This window comes from Orcinus orca, chromosome 13 (assembly GCF_937001465.1).
Source record: "Orcinus orca chromosome 13, mOrcOrc1.1, whole genome shotgun sequence".
Taxonomy (NCBI): Eukaryota; Metazoa; Chordata; class Mammalia; order Artiodactyla; family Delphinidae; genus Orcinus; species Orcinus orca.
The window spans coordinates 69,480,140-69,493,363 of record NC_064571.1 but is presented as its reverse complement, the minus strand read 5'-3'; the positions used below and the strand labels follow the sequence as shown (position 1 = coordinate 69,493,363).

General features: G+C 50.6%; 1 protein-coding gene across 7 annotated transcripts in view; it reads left to right on the top strand.

Moving 5' to 3' along the window:
- Nucleotides 1–13,224, top strand: part of PLB1 (phospholipase B1) — a 184,447-nt gene that overhangs the window by 112,435 nt on the left and 58,788 nt on the right. For all 7 annotated transcript variants that reach the window (XM_049696313.1, XM_033425198.2, XM_033425196.2 and 4 more), the window contains 8 exons: nucleotides 869–927; nucleotides 2,688–2,761; nucleotides 4,272–4,315; nucleotides 7,345–7,453; nucleotides 10,647–10,698; nucleotides 11,042–11,122; nucleotides 12,297–12,362; nucleotides 12,712–12,812. In XM_049696313.1, coding sequence (XP_049552270.1) covers nucleotides 869–927; nucleotides 2,688–2,761; nucleotides 4,272–4,315; nucleotides 7,345–7,453; nucleotides 10,647–10,698; nucleotides 11,042–11,122; nucleotides 12,297–12,362; nucleotides 12,712–12,812 — 586 coding nt within the window. The remainder of the gene's footprint in view (nucleotides 1–868; nucleotides 928–2,687; nucleotides 2,762–4,271; nucleotides 4,316–7,344; nucleotides 7,454–10,646; nucleotides 10,699–11,041; nucleotides 11,123–12,296; nucleotides 12,363–12,711; nucleotides 12,813–13,224) is intronic.

Below are 13,224 nucleotides of genomic sequence, written 5' to 3'. Positions count from 1 at the left end.
TATTAGGCAAAGTGGAGGAAGCCAGACACACAGGTCACATTTTATGATTCCATTTACGTGAAATATCCAGTATAGGTAAATCCATGGAGAGGAAGCAGATAGTGGTTGCCATGGGCTGGCAGGAGTGAGGGATGACTGCTTAGTGGGTACAGGTCTCTTCTGGGGGTGATGAAAACGTTTTGGAACTAGATAGAGGTCATGGTTGGACAACACTGAGAATGTACGAAGTGCCACTGAATTGTGGACTTTAAAATGCTTCCTTTTATGTGATGTGAACGTCACCTTGATAGTGGTTGTCATAGTGTTTTTAAAAAACTATGTATAGTGTAGTGTAGTGTATAGTATACACTATAGTATAGTGTAGTGTAGTGTAGTGTATATATACACTATACTATAGTATAGTATAGTATAAAGGCGTTTCCCTTTTCCCTTCATAAAAACCGAGCTGATTTTTTTCTAATAAGATGGTATAATATTTTATCCCAACTATCAACAGATCCTAGAATGGATGAAGTATGGGTTTCACCTCCACCACAATCCCCTCCTTACTCCCAGATCATGTCGCCAGGGGCTGTTTCACGCCCTGAGAGTAACTGCCCACCTGTGGCATCAGGTTCACCCAACACCAGCAGACACCTCTCCGAAAGTGGGGCCACCTTCCAGCTCCCGAGCCCTGTGTCCAGGCGCCCCACGGAGGAGACTGGCAGTCAGGCTCCACGGCTGCTACTGCTGAGGTTTAGGGCAAGGATGGCCTTTTAATATCTTTGTCCAAGCTGAATTGTTCTACTTTGTCTCCGTTTTCCTGGAAGACGCTCCTTTGCTTTCAGAGGAGACAAGAAGCCCACCGTCTGTTCATCTTTGTTTTCAGTTCACAGGCTGAAGCTGGCTGACATCAAGGTCATCGGAGCCCTGGGTGATTCGCTCACGGTGAGTTACTGACGGTGGAAGGAAGGGGCAGGAGAGGAGACGATCTTGGTTAATAGGAGAATCTCACTCCTGGACCTTAAGCGTTGCCGTCTCTGGTCCCAACCTCAGTCCCTCCCCACCTCCATGCCCACCCTGGAATCCGGCATTCCCTGGCCCATCGTGTTTTCCCACCTCCATTCTAACCTCATCCTTCCTCTCCTAACATGGGAATGAAGGAGAGAGCAGGAAGTGGGGGGACCCCAGAAGGAGCCCCTGAAATGAAAGTAACCTAGCCCAAACCGCACAGCCTGTCGGTGGTGGGGTGTAGGGCCCCTTCAAAGACCCGGTGCTTTGTTTTGTCCATGTAGGAAAGCGAAGGGAAGGTCCCAAGGGCAATGGGATGATGGGACAGGAACGAGTACTAATGGGGGAGGGGTGAGAAAACCGGGGTCCGTGGAAAAGACAGAGGTACTAACGATGACCCAGCCTCTGTCTGCAGGTGGCTGTGGTGACCTCCCAGGCCCAGCAAAAAGCTATCCAGAAAAAGCAGAATCAGGTCCTTAGAGAGCCAGGGTAGGGGGGCTCTGAAGCTCTCGAACTTCAGGTCCACAGTGACTCATTACAGAGGAGTCCAGCTGCTCTTCTCTGGATCAGTAGAATTTTCCCTCAAATACCAGCTGACACCTTTCATGTCTGTGGCCTCTTCACATTGATATGATCTCACTCAATATCCTCAACGAAATCTTGGGCCATATGACTCTCCTCAAACTGAAACCAACAAAGGAGGTGAAGCCGGTTGAAGCGAAGTGAGTGCCGCAGCCAATAGCTTGTAACTGCTGGGTGAGGACAGGACTCCCAGGTCCCGACTCTGAGGCCAGAATTCTTTCCCTGCCCTGTAGCCGTCTCCTCCATGACCCCTCAGGTACTCCTCACCCCGAAGGCCCTATAGCTCCTAACCTTCTGGGAAGGACAGGCAGCACGGCTCATCCCAGCCACTTCCTGCTGGGTGTGGCCTGACGCAGCTGGAAATGCCCTGGCCGTCCAGTGGTTAGGACTCAGCGCTTTCACCACTGTGGCCCAGGTTCTATCCCTGGTTGGGGAACTAAGATCCCAGGAGCCGAGGCGTGGCCAAAAAAAAAAAACAACAAGAAACAGAATCAGCCCAGCTGTTCAGGACTACCTGGGGAGGCAGCAAGGCTCCTCTCCCGGAGGCCAGCCTTCCCCACAGGCTGCCTGGGAGGCTAGCCCTTGGCATGACCTTTGGAATGGCTCTGCTGGGAAATAACGTGCTTTAGGCAACGGACGTGCACCTGCAGAGTGTGTCAGGGTGTGGTTTTAAAAGACCCCGCTCTTTCTTTAGCTGAGGAGTAGGTACGTGGCGTTTCATTTTAATTTTTCCAATTGTACATATGTGAGACCTATTCACATCAAAGGATTACAGGATACTTCCCTTTCTGATACAGTTCACGACTTAAAAAATGAGGAAAATGGGGCCCTGAAATGTGTCCTCTGGAAAACTGTACACTGCAGTATAATTTTCAGAGCGCTTCTGCCAGGCTAGGGTCCGGGCAGGGTTTCTTAGGGTGAGGCTGCCCTTGGAGGGCCCCAGAATTCCCAGCGGGAAGTAGCACTCGTTTCTGACGAGGCAGGATGCAGGTCAAGACGTGGTGCTCTCAAGACGCTAGATTCTAAAGTGCCGGACATTCCGGCCCGGCCAGGAGGAGAACACAGACCCTCTGGTGAGCAGGCAAGGAAATCACCCCCTTGTGGTTCCCTTTCAGGCAGGTAATGGGGCTGGATCCAAGCCTGGGAACGTCCTGGACGTCTTTACTCAGTATCGAGGTCTGTCCTGGAGGTAAGTGCAGGCGTGGCAAGGCCCAGAGACGCCCCGTCGCAGGGCAGGGGAGGACCCCTGAGCATGTAGAAAACAAGTTCTCTAGCAGAAGGATGAGTCAACCTAGTGCTTTTCCATGAGAAAGTTCTAGGTTTAATTTAAGGAAGGTATTTATCAGCTTCCCCAAACCAGATATTCCCCCAAAACAAGCCAGGACCTGAGCAGGAGTTTAGGAGAAAAACTACTCAGACGTTTGGGTTGGAAAAGTTTGGGCTTGCCTTTCTCCCTCTGGGCAGTCACCTCAGCAGGAGGCAGCAGCCTTCAGAACCCGGGTTGTGTAGGAGCCCCAGCTGCCCGCTCTGTGTGACCTTGGGTAAGTTATTCAACCTCTCTGAGCTGGTCTCATCTTTGACACAGAGACAATAATACTGCCTTAGCATTGTCGCGAGGCTTACAGAGAATTTAAATGCCCAGCACAGTGCCTGACACAAAGGTAGGTGTAAATGGTAGCTGGGATCACTATTAAAGGGCCTTCATTTTACAGATGATGAAGCACGGCTCAGAGAGGGCAAGTAACCTGTCCAAGGTCACACAGTCAGATGGTAAGAGAGCAAAAGGTAGAGTAGATGGCTCCTGACCCCTAATGCAGCACACCCCCCATCATGTGTATTTTGTGCAGGCTTGTTCCTGCTCTGCCTGTAGTCAAACCCAGGCAGCCCCAGGCTGCGGGGAGCAGCGCTCCTGCTTCACCTCTGCTATGAAAGCCCAGCTCATGCCAAGCGGGAGAGGGCAGGTTCGGTGTTCCCTCAACCTGGAATCCAGCATCTCTGGCACCAGCTTGAACCTGAGCGTTGAATCCCTGGCATCCTCCCTGGCGATGCTACACAGAGTTAAACCCCAGACGTTTTGAGAACCTTTGAAATGTTCCCAGACATACTTGGCAGAGAATGAGGGGATATGGAAAAGTAGGGAATCCAATCAACTCTGGAATGCTGCTTATTTTCATGCCTAGAAACCCATCCAACTTTGATTTCCTTGGAATTTTAGAAGCGGCTCAGAAGATGGGTTGCTCTCTAGAAGATACCCTTTAAAAACCGGGTTTTCCCCAAGCCAAACAGGACGAGAAACATGAAGGCAAACTTTTTTTTTTTTAATAATAATAATGCACAGCTGCAGTGGCTAGTCGGCGCTGGGCTGGGCTCTGCATCCAGGGAAGGGCCATTTCCCCTTTGGAAGATGGGGCTGAAGAGGCCCACTTAATTCCCCTGTCTCAAGGTCAAAGCTCAAAGTCAGCCATGACGGTTTAAGCCAGTTTTTTGTTTGGACGTTCTGGTTTGTGGGGCAAAGGAGAGAGAAGTTGCTGTATTCTGGTTTTTCAGTTTTTATACAAAAATAATGAGGAAAGGGCAAGCCCCAAGCCCCCAGGGTGTTTCTCAGAAGGAGCAAGGTCTGTCTTGGTGGTGTCTGAGGTGTTTCAGCGTCGCTGGCCGTTTTAACCTTCATTTTCTTTTTTGTCCCCACGACGACGCAGCGCTGGCGGCGATCAGAACCTCAGCAGCGTCACCACCTTGCCCAGTAAGTACGCGCTCCCGGGGGCCCGAGGCGGGCTCGCCGCCGCCCTGCGCGTTTCTGCAGCTCCCCCTGGCGGCGGCCGCGGGCTTGGCAGGGAAGGGTGGCAGGAAACAGCAGCGTTCGGCAGGCGACGCTGCTTCCCCGAGGCGGTCGCCCTGCTCTGTTGCTTGAGAGCGATTAAAGCCTTTTTTTTTTTTTTTTTAAGAGAAATTGTATTTGTCCGAGGAAGGAAGAGAGTAAGAGGGAAAGAATGCTCAGGCCAACCCTTAGTGCAAGTTATTATTAAGAAATGATTGAAGAAGGAAATAAAGGAAACCCATGTTTGCTTTGCCTGTCATTCAGAGCAGAACACCTTTCGGGGAGGCGTTGATCTAGGCTTGGGCTGTATTACGCACCACTGCATACAAAGACGTTGAATTCCTGGTGTTGGTTTAGGAAACGCTGCTATTGCAGCAGTGATGATGAAATTACCTTGTTCAGGCTCTGCAAACACAGCCATATTTGGGGTGCAACCTTTTCTTTAAATTACTTCATCAACAACCTGTTCGGAATGATTTTTTTTAAGCCTGACTACATTCTTTGAATGGTCTTATTCATCTTTTTATTCTCCTTAGTGCATGCACAGTGCTTGTTCTTAAAGTACGCGTACAAAAAAATGTTACAATTGAATTATTTTCCCTTAAAATCTTCTGGCTAACGATTTTGCCTGAGAGGAATTTAATCGGTCCCATTCTCATTTACTTTTCTCGTAATTATCCCTCTGTAATATATCTTTAGCAGCTAAGAAATTATTTGAGCTTTAAGTCACCGAGACTTTGATGATAAAGGTGGTTTGATCGCCACATGGGCAGAACTGGTTGGATTTCATGCGTGTTATCTGTTCTTGCTATTTGCAAATCCTGTTGATTTTAAGTAGGTACAGTTCTGTGGCACGAGTACTTCCCATCTTCCTTATTTCTAGGTCCACACACAAGAGCTATGAATAAGCTCCGCCATCTCTAGCAGACGATTTGGGTTGCGTTTGTGAATGTAATTGGGCTATGAGCTGGGCCAGCATACACAACTTGCTGGGCTCTCTGATTCCCATGCTATTGTGGTTGATAACATGATTGGAAATCATCTGACTCAAGATCTTTCACTAAAATGATTTATAAAATATTAAGACAGCGTCATCTGGGTGGACGCCCTGTCACGCTTAGCCCAGCAGTGGAACATTGCCTGTTCAGACTTCCTTACCAGAGTTGTGAAGACAGATTGGCTGTAGGGACTGGATAATCCATGGAGAAATAATCACGTGGCAATGTGTTGGAAAGCTTATGAGAACATAGGGTCAGAACAGAACCTCGGTTCAACTCCCTATTCAATGTAATCTAGCAAATACACCCGTGCTGGGTGCTTGGGAAACAGGAGAATGAGGTGAGGTCCCTGCCCTGATGACATCACTGAAGTCTCTTTAGGGACACGTCTCCCTAAAGACAGACATGTGTACCAATAATTATAGCCATGTACAAAGTTTAGGGGAAAATAAATAAGAAGGCTGTTACCCTGCCTTTTGAAAGAGGGCTTTAAGAACTGGAATTCATCGGATAAGAAAAGGGGATTGAATGTTCCTGGCAGAGGTAACTGTGTGCACCAGCAAGTTCTTGTCCTGTCCAATGAGCAGTGCCTTCTGTGACATTACTGATAGGTACCTAGCTAGCCAGTGCTGGATGCTTCCAGTAATGGGGAGTCTGGGACAATCCCTTCCGTTTTCAGATAGCTCGAGTGATCTCGCAGCTCTTCCTTCTATTGAGTAGATCAGAGTAATTGCCATCCATTGGTACAATGTCCCCAGAGCCACAAGGAATGAGTTCAATCCATCTGTGTTGTGTAGGCCCTGTAGCAGTGCTTGGTTGGAGAGAGTGCTCTGCTGGATGGCATGATGCCTGAAAGTCCTGACTGATACCTAGCCAGTTCCTTTCCCACATCCTAGTAGATTGTAGGTCTGGGGAAAGTACCCTCTAACACGAGCTGAGAGATCAGGTTCTAGCCTAGGATTCTTAATAATGTATGACTTTTAACAGTTCTCCTAACCTTTCTGAACTTTAAGTTCTTCTTAATTCAGTGCATAAACGTTTATTGAGCCCATGCGAGGCTCAGGGCTGTATACAGACCCTGCTCTCAGGAGTTTTCAGCCAAGCTGGGGGGGATTGCAGAGTGAAAAGTGTAGCTCCAGCATGGTAAAGGCATTAGAATGTGTGAGATTGAAAAGATGGACCAAATCAGCGAGCAATTAGACTGACCAAGGTGGATGGTGGGAAGAGAGCCTAAAACTCGGAAATGAAAGAGGAGACATAAGTATAGAAATAAAAAGGATTATGAGAGAATACGTTGAACAGTTGTAGCCATACAATGGAATATTATTTGCCAGTAAAAAAGAATGAAGTACTGATACATGCTAAACATGGATGAACATTGATAACTTGCTAAGTGAAGGAAGCCAGTCACAAAGGACGTGTTGTATTGTATGGTTCCATTTATATGAATGTCCAGAATAAGGAAACCCATAGAGATAGAAGGTAGATTAGTGGTTGCCATGGGGCTGGAAGAAATGGGGAGGGACCACTAGTGGCTACGGAGTCTCTTCTTGGGGTGATGAAAATGTTCTAAAGTTTATGGGGTGATGGTGGCACAACTGTATGAATGTACTAAAAGCTATTGAATTGTAATTTAAATTGGTGAATTCTATGTTATGTGACTTATATCTCAGTAAAGCGATTACATATTTAGAGAAAAAAGCAAAGCACCCGAGAGCAGCACCTTAACCAGACTGGCATTTATCCAGCACTAATTCATCGAGCGCCCTTGGGTGCCGCACACGTGGTCCGGCATCAGCCTGCTGGACGTTTTGTTTTGGGGGCCAAGCGAACAGTAAGGGTGAGGGCTGTGGGGCGGGCGCTCTGCTTTGTCGCCAGCACCCCCGGCACTTACCAAAGGAATCTGAAGATTGCCTTGGGGCAGTGATGACGAACATCTTTTCCTTATATTTCCAGACATCCTCCGGGAATTCAACCCTTCCCTGAAGGGTTTCTCTGTTGGCACTGGAAGAGAAAACAGTCCTGGGGCCTTCCTAAACCAGGCCGTGGCAGGAGCCCGAGCTGAGTGAGCAGTGGAGCCTTGCGGGTGAACCACACGGGTCCCCGGGAACCTGGTCGGGGGCTTAGCCTAGACCAGGGTGTATGGCTAAAGGCTCCGGATTTGGTCCAGGGGGAGGATCTGAGGGTCAAAGGCTGGACTGGACGGGCTCTCTTGGGGGTGTCCTCTGCCGTGGGACGCGGAAGCCTGCTGGCTCACCCACCAACCGTGCCCCCAGGAGCTAGTCACCGTTGATTCTGATGCCAGGTACATGCTTTGAGCAAATTCCTTTGCCTCGTCTGTAAACCTTATGTTCACATAAGACAGCAGCCGTAGGTGGACTCACGGAGCCCCGAGTCTCACCACTCTGTTAATGCTCCGTCTGTCGTGTCACCTTCTCCCTCTTCCTCAGACTTGCTTTTCAGGAGGCTTTTTCAGGCTCCATGCTTTGCATCCTTCCTGGTTCATGGGAAGAGCACCAGTCCTGGGGCCAGCGGGAGTGGGGGAGTGTGTGAGTCTGAGCCCTGGTTTCTCCCCTGGCCTCTCCAAGCCTTAGCCTCTAAGAGATGGGGCTGAACCTCTCCCATGCGCCGGCTGGGGGGCTCAATGCCGTGTTTTTCGGTGTGTTTTTTTAAACATCTTTTATTTCTTTAATGTTGTATCTATCTGTTTATTTATTGGCTGCATTGGGTCTTCGTTGCTGTGCACGGGCTTTCTCTAGTTGCGGCGAGCGGGAGCTACTCTTGGTTGCAGTGTGCAGGTTTCTCATTGCGGTGGCTTCTCTTGTCGTGGAGCACGGGCTCTAGGCCCGCAGGCTTCCGTAGTTGTGGCACAAGGGCTCAGTAGTTGTGGCACACGGGCTCTGGAGCGCAGGCTCAGTAGTGGTGGCGCATGGGCTTAGTTGCTCCGCGGCATGTGGGATCCTCCCGGACCAGGGCTCGAACCCGTGTCCCCTGCATTGGCAGGCAGATTCTTAACCACTGCGCCACCAGGGAAGCCCTCAGTGCCATGCTGAAAGTGAAAGTTCTGGTGAGCTGTAAATAGCACAGACAGGGTGGTGGTCCCAGCAACAGTGCAGCAGGGCTGCAGGACCCACCTGGGGTAAACTGTTAGCGAGCAACAGGACCACTGAGTCGTGGGCCAGGGGCACTGGATGGAGGGTTCCAGAGAGCGGGGTCAGCTTTCCTGGGTCCTACAGCTCCATTTCTCCCCACCATCCCAGAACCCTGAGTACTTCTTTGGGTTTGCTGCCAGTCAGAGAACCAGTGAGTGCCACATCCAATGTAGGAAAAATAAATGGAAAGGTCCTTTTTGTTTCTTAGTCCTCTATTTCTTCCAGAACAATCACGAACTTTACTGTGTAGTTCCTAGGGATTCCTATGTTTAGGTTCCTAGATCCCCGACATCATTCTCCCAGCTCTCAACACCATCCTGAATCTACGAGTCCCTGACTAGAGTAAATCTTATTTATTCAGGACAGGAAAGGGGACAGATTATCTGAAGCAGAGATCATACAAAACCTAATAGGTTTTATAATGAATTCGGTGGCTTCATTTTCCTTTTGGTGGGGCGGGGGTGAAAGGCTACAGATTTACTGCTTAAAATTTTAGGCTTACGTTAATATTACCTTAATCTTGCTTTTTTCCAAGCATATTTCAGCTGGTGGTGTAAGAGGAGAGGCAGTTCTAAGCATGATTAGGTCAGGAAGGCATCCAAGAATGAAAGCTTAGCTGAAAGCATAAATGTAATGAAAAATGGAGTGTGATTCACATGGCCCCGGATTTCTTCCCTGATTTCCCCAAGGCCTTGGGGCTCGTTCGTGTGAGTCATTTATTTGTCCAAGCATGTCCTGTGTTGTAGGGAAGAGTTGGGGATTATTATTCCAGATTATTATTACTATTCCCCTTAAAGATGAAGAACCTGTAGCCCAGAGAGATGAAGTGGCCTGAACAAATGCCTTATCTCGACCACGTGGTCTGTCATCTTTGTGCCCCAGGCTTTACCACAGGTCCACTAATGACCCTTCATGTGTATATAGCCGTGTGCAGTTACATAGTACCCTCACGTTTGTTATCTCTTGTGTTCTGAACAGTAACTGTGAGATGGACAGAGCAGAGGCTCAGATGCCCATGTTTTCTGAATGATGATCTTGAGGCTCAGAGCGGCCAAGTAATCATCCAAAACTCTGGTCCATAGAAAGAACAGCAGCCCTGCTAACTTCAGAGCAATAGATGAGGAAACTGAGGCTCAGAGAGGTGAAGGGGTTTACCCAGAGTCTCCACCCAGGTGATCTGATACCTAGCCTATTATGACTAAGAGCAGGCCAGTTGGGCTAATACTTAAGAGAGGAAGAGCGTGACAACTAATGTTTCCTGCTGAGTCCTGTGCCAGGGACTTTAGTGATGGTGATGGTGGTGATGGTGACGATGGTAGAAATAATTCAATGGGTTGTTTCTAATATGGATGTTTACCGTGTGCTCTTTTAAGTTCTTTCTGGGCACCTTATTTAATTCACCCAACATCTCTGTGAAGAAGGTATGCTTGTCATCCCCATCTTCCAAAGGAAGAAACTGAAGGTTTGCAAGGTTAAGTACTTTGCTGAGGTCTCACAGCTGGTCAGGGGTGGAAGCAGGATTCAAACCCATATGCTGCCTGGCACCAGGAGTGGCTCTTACCCCACGGGGCTGCTTGGCTCGTCTCTACTAAGACCCATTAAGATGGGGGGGGGGGCGGTTATCTCCTATCTTTTGGATGAGAATTTAAGTCACATTCCCACAGTTAGCAAGAGGCAACTAAATGTCACACCCAGGTGTGTCTGACTCAACCATGTCACGTTGAAAGTGAGGGCACCCTTGCGGCTGAGGTCTTGGCACCTGCAGAGATAGCCATGTGTGGCATGGAACACTCATAGGCAGCCCTCTGTTTGTCTTGAATGAGCCTGGCTTGGAAGAGAAAGAAAACTATGAACTCCAATACGCCAATCAGAAAACAGTCCCGCTAACAGTCACCCCCTCATATGTAGGGTGCTCTGCCCTTCCCAAGGCACACTCACGACTCCCACCCCCAGCAGAGACTGAGTGGGGAAGGAGCTGTGTGACAGGGCATGGTCTTCAGTCCAGTTTTCCTGCTACATATTCCCGATTTCTCTGCTAAGTCCCCTCCTGACCCCGGCTTCACAGCCCCCGCTGGTCACATGACTTCTTCCTGTGTGTGCCTGCAGGGATTTACCTGTTCAGGCCAGGAGGCTGGTGGATCTGATGAAGAATTACGAGGTAAGTCTAGGGGAGGTGGCACCTGAGACCACTTGAGGTAGGATGCCCAGAGGAGGGAGTGGGTGGGAGGATCATAGAGACAGAGAGGGTCAGCTCTGGGGTGGGGGTGGGGGGGACAAGGCACATGGGAATCCAGAGAGGCCACCTTTAAAACAACAACAAATGATTTAGCATCTGTGACCTCTGACCTCAGGACCCACAAACCAAAGAGCAGAAATGATTAATGTCCCCACTAAACCCTCCTGTGTGTGAGGACCCATCCCTACAGCATTCAGCTCTTTGTATTTTCCTGGACTTGACTCTGGAGCAAGGCTTTTACTTGTTTGTTTCCTGTTCATTTCAGGATATAAATTTTCAGGAAGATTGGAAGATAATAACCCTGTTTATAGGAGGCAACGACCTCTGTAATGTCTGCAAAGACCCGGTAGGTCTCCAGGCCCTCACCCAGGACTCCTCTGGGAAGGATTTCCACCCCGGGTCGCTGGAGCAGTGCAGCTGGGTTGGGACTCGGCTGGCAGTCGGGCATGGACCCAGCCTGGGCAGTGTATCCGGGGCCACACAGACACCGAAACACAGGCTCTGTCTGTGATGAACTCACACTGCCAGGGCAGGGAGGTACAGACAAGTCACCATCCTGAGGTGTTTCTAGAGCTGGTCTGGGGTCAGAACTGCCGTGGGATTTGGGGGGCTGGGGGAGGGAGGGGCAGCGTCAGAGGTTTACAGAGAGCAGGAGACTTTCCAGCTGGGCCAGACACATGAGAAGCTTTGTCGGTGGTGGGTCTAGCTGTGGCCTGGGAGCACCTGTCCCAAGGGGTGACCCTGCCCGCCAGACCCCTCAAGGCCTGTCTTCCTGGCATCAAAGTCACCAGGGTCTGGGGGTTTCAAGCTACAATGCGAAGGGCCCACAGTGGGGCCTGGGGGCTGCTGGCTGCCAGGGTGGGGCGGGGCGGGAGGTGGGACCATGGGTCCCTCCCCCACTTCCCTTGAGGCTTTGATCCATTTGGTAGAGCAGGCTCTTGGCTAAATTTCATTCAGACACTGGGTTCCACTGCTCTTTTAAAAAGTTTGAAGACCACAAGTATCGAGATCAGGGGAAATCACCATTAAAATGTATTTATGCTTGGTGGGGGGGTTTGCAGGACCCTCTTCCCCTCTCATAATCTCCTTACGTGATTTGATCGAGCTTTCGCTTCCCAGGCACTTGAGGTTCCATCAGAAGTGATCAGCCCCTAGGACCAAACAGTGTTCAAGCTGTAGGAGATCTTAGAGGTCCCCTGCTCCGACACCCCAGTTTAGAGGGGCCCAGAGGTGTGATGTGCTGTGGCGAAGGCCCCACATCTAGTTGACGTGAAGTGGATCCAGAGCTTTCCGTAGCTCCATGCAGAAGAAAGAGTGTTTCCCTGAGGGTCACAGCCTTCACCTCAAGCCTGAGGACCGTGGGGTGAGGGTGGAGGCGAGGGCCCCAAAAGATAGCCTGTGTTTCAGTGTTGCCCATTCTGCCTGAAATACAGGGAGGAGGGGACCCAGGAGAGGAAGTGGTCCTGGTCTACCGAGAGGTGGGTGATGAATGGGGTTAGAGACATTTCCTCTTCCTGCAGGTCCGCTATTCTCCACAGAAGTTCGTGGAAAACATCGGGAAGGCTCTGGATATCCTCCATGCCGAGGTACAGAGGCCAGGCCACACGGCCTCTGGGCAGCTCAGCCGCAGGCCTCCTCCTTGGGCCTCAGTCTTAGCCTGGAGGCAGCTCTGGCTTCCTGCTGAGACCTCCCTGCCAGGTCCGCTTCTCCTGGAGACCAGCGCAGACCGTGCTGTCAGTCCTGGCCCCAGCAGCCTGAACATATGCGTCAACAGGGAGCAGAGGGGAGGGAGGGGGAGGGGTGAAGGCTGTGGCTGGGGCCAGATGAAAGGCCACAGACCTGAAACCCAGCGGGAGACACTGGCCCCAGCCCCAGGTGAGAGGCTGGAGCAGCCTGTCCTCGATCCTCCAGGGGACGGACCTTGCCTTTGCTCAGGTGCCTCGGGCGTTTGTGAACCTGGTAAAGATCCTGGAGATCATCAGCCTGAGGGAGCTGTACCAGGAGAAGAATGTCAGCTGCCCGCGGCTGGTCCTCCGGTGAGTTGGAAGTTCTCCACCTATTCCTGAAAAAGCCATGGGACCCTCAGCAGAGGGTGACTCTGCTTAGTTAGAAAAACCAAAGGCAGGAGTGTGAGGAGTGCTAGGACCCCGTGGTCTAGCCTGGAGGAGACACCCCAGGACAGCCTTCCCGCACCCTCGGAGTTCATGCGTTTGCAACCCAACGTGCTTCTATTGCCAGACAGCTCAGGACACCCTTCGGTCCTCCAGGGAGGGAAGAATAAAACATGACAGATGGAACGAGCCTCTGTGGGCCAGTCTCACTGGCCACCGATAGGGCCTCCTTCTAAGTGTGCCCTGCCCCCTCCCAGAGGCCCAGCTCCAGGACAGAAGGGGCCTCTGTTCAGCATGGGTGCTCCAGGCTGGGCATTCACAAAGATAGGGCTATTGT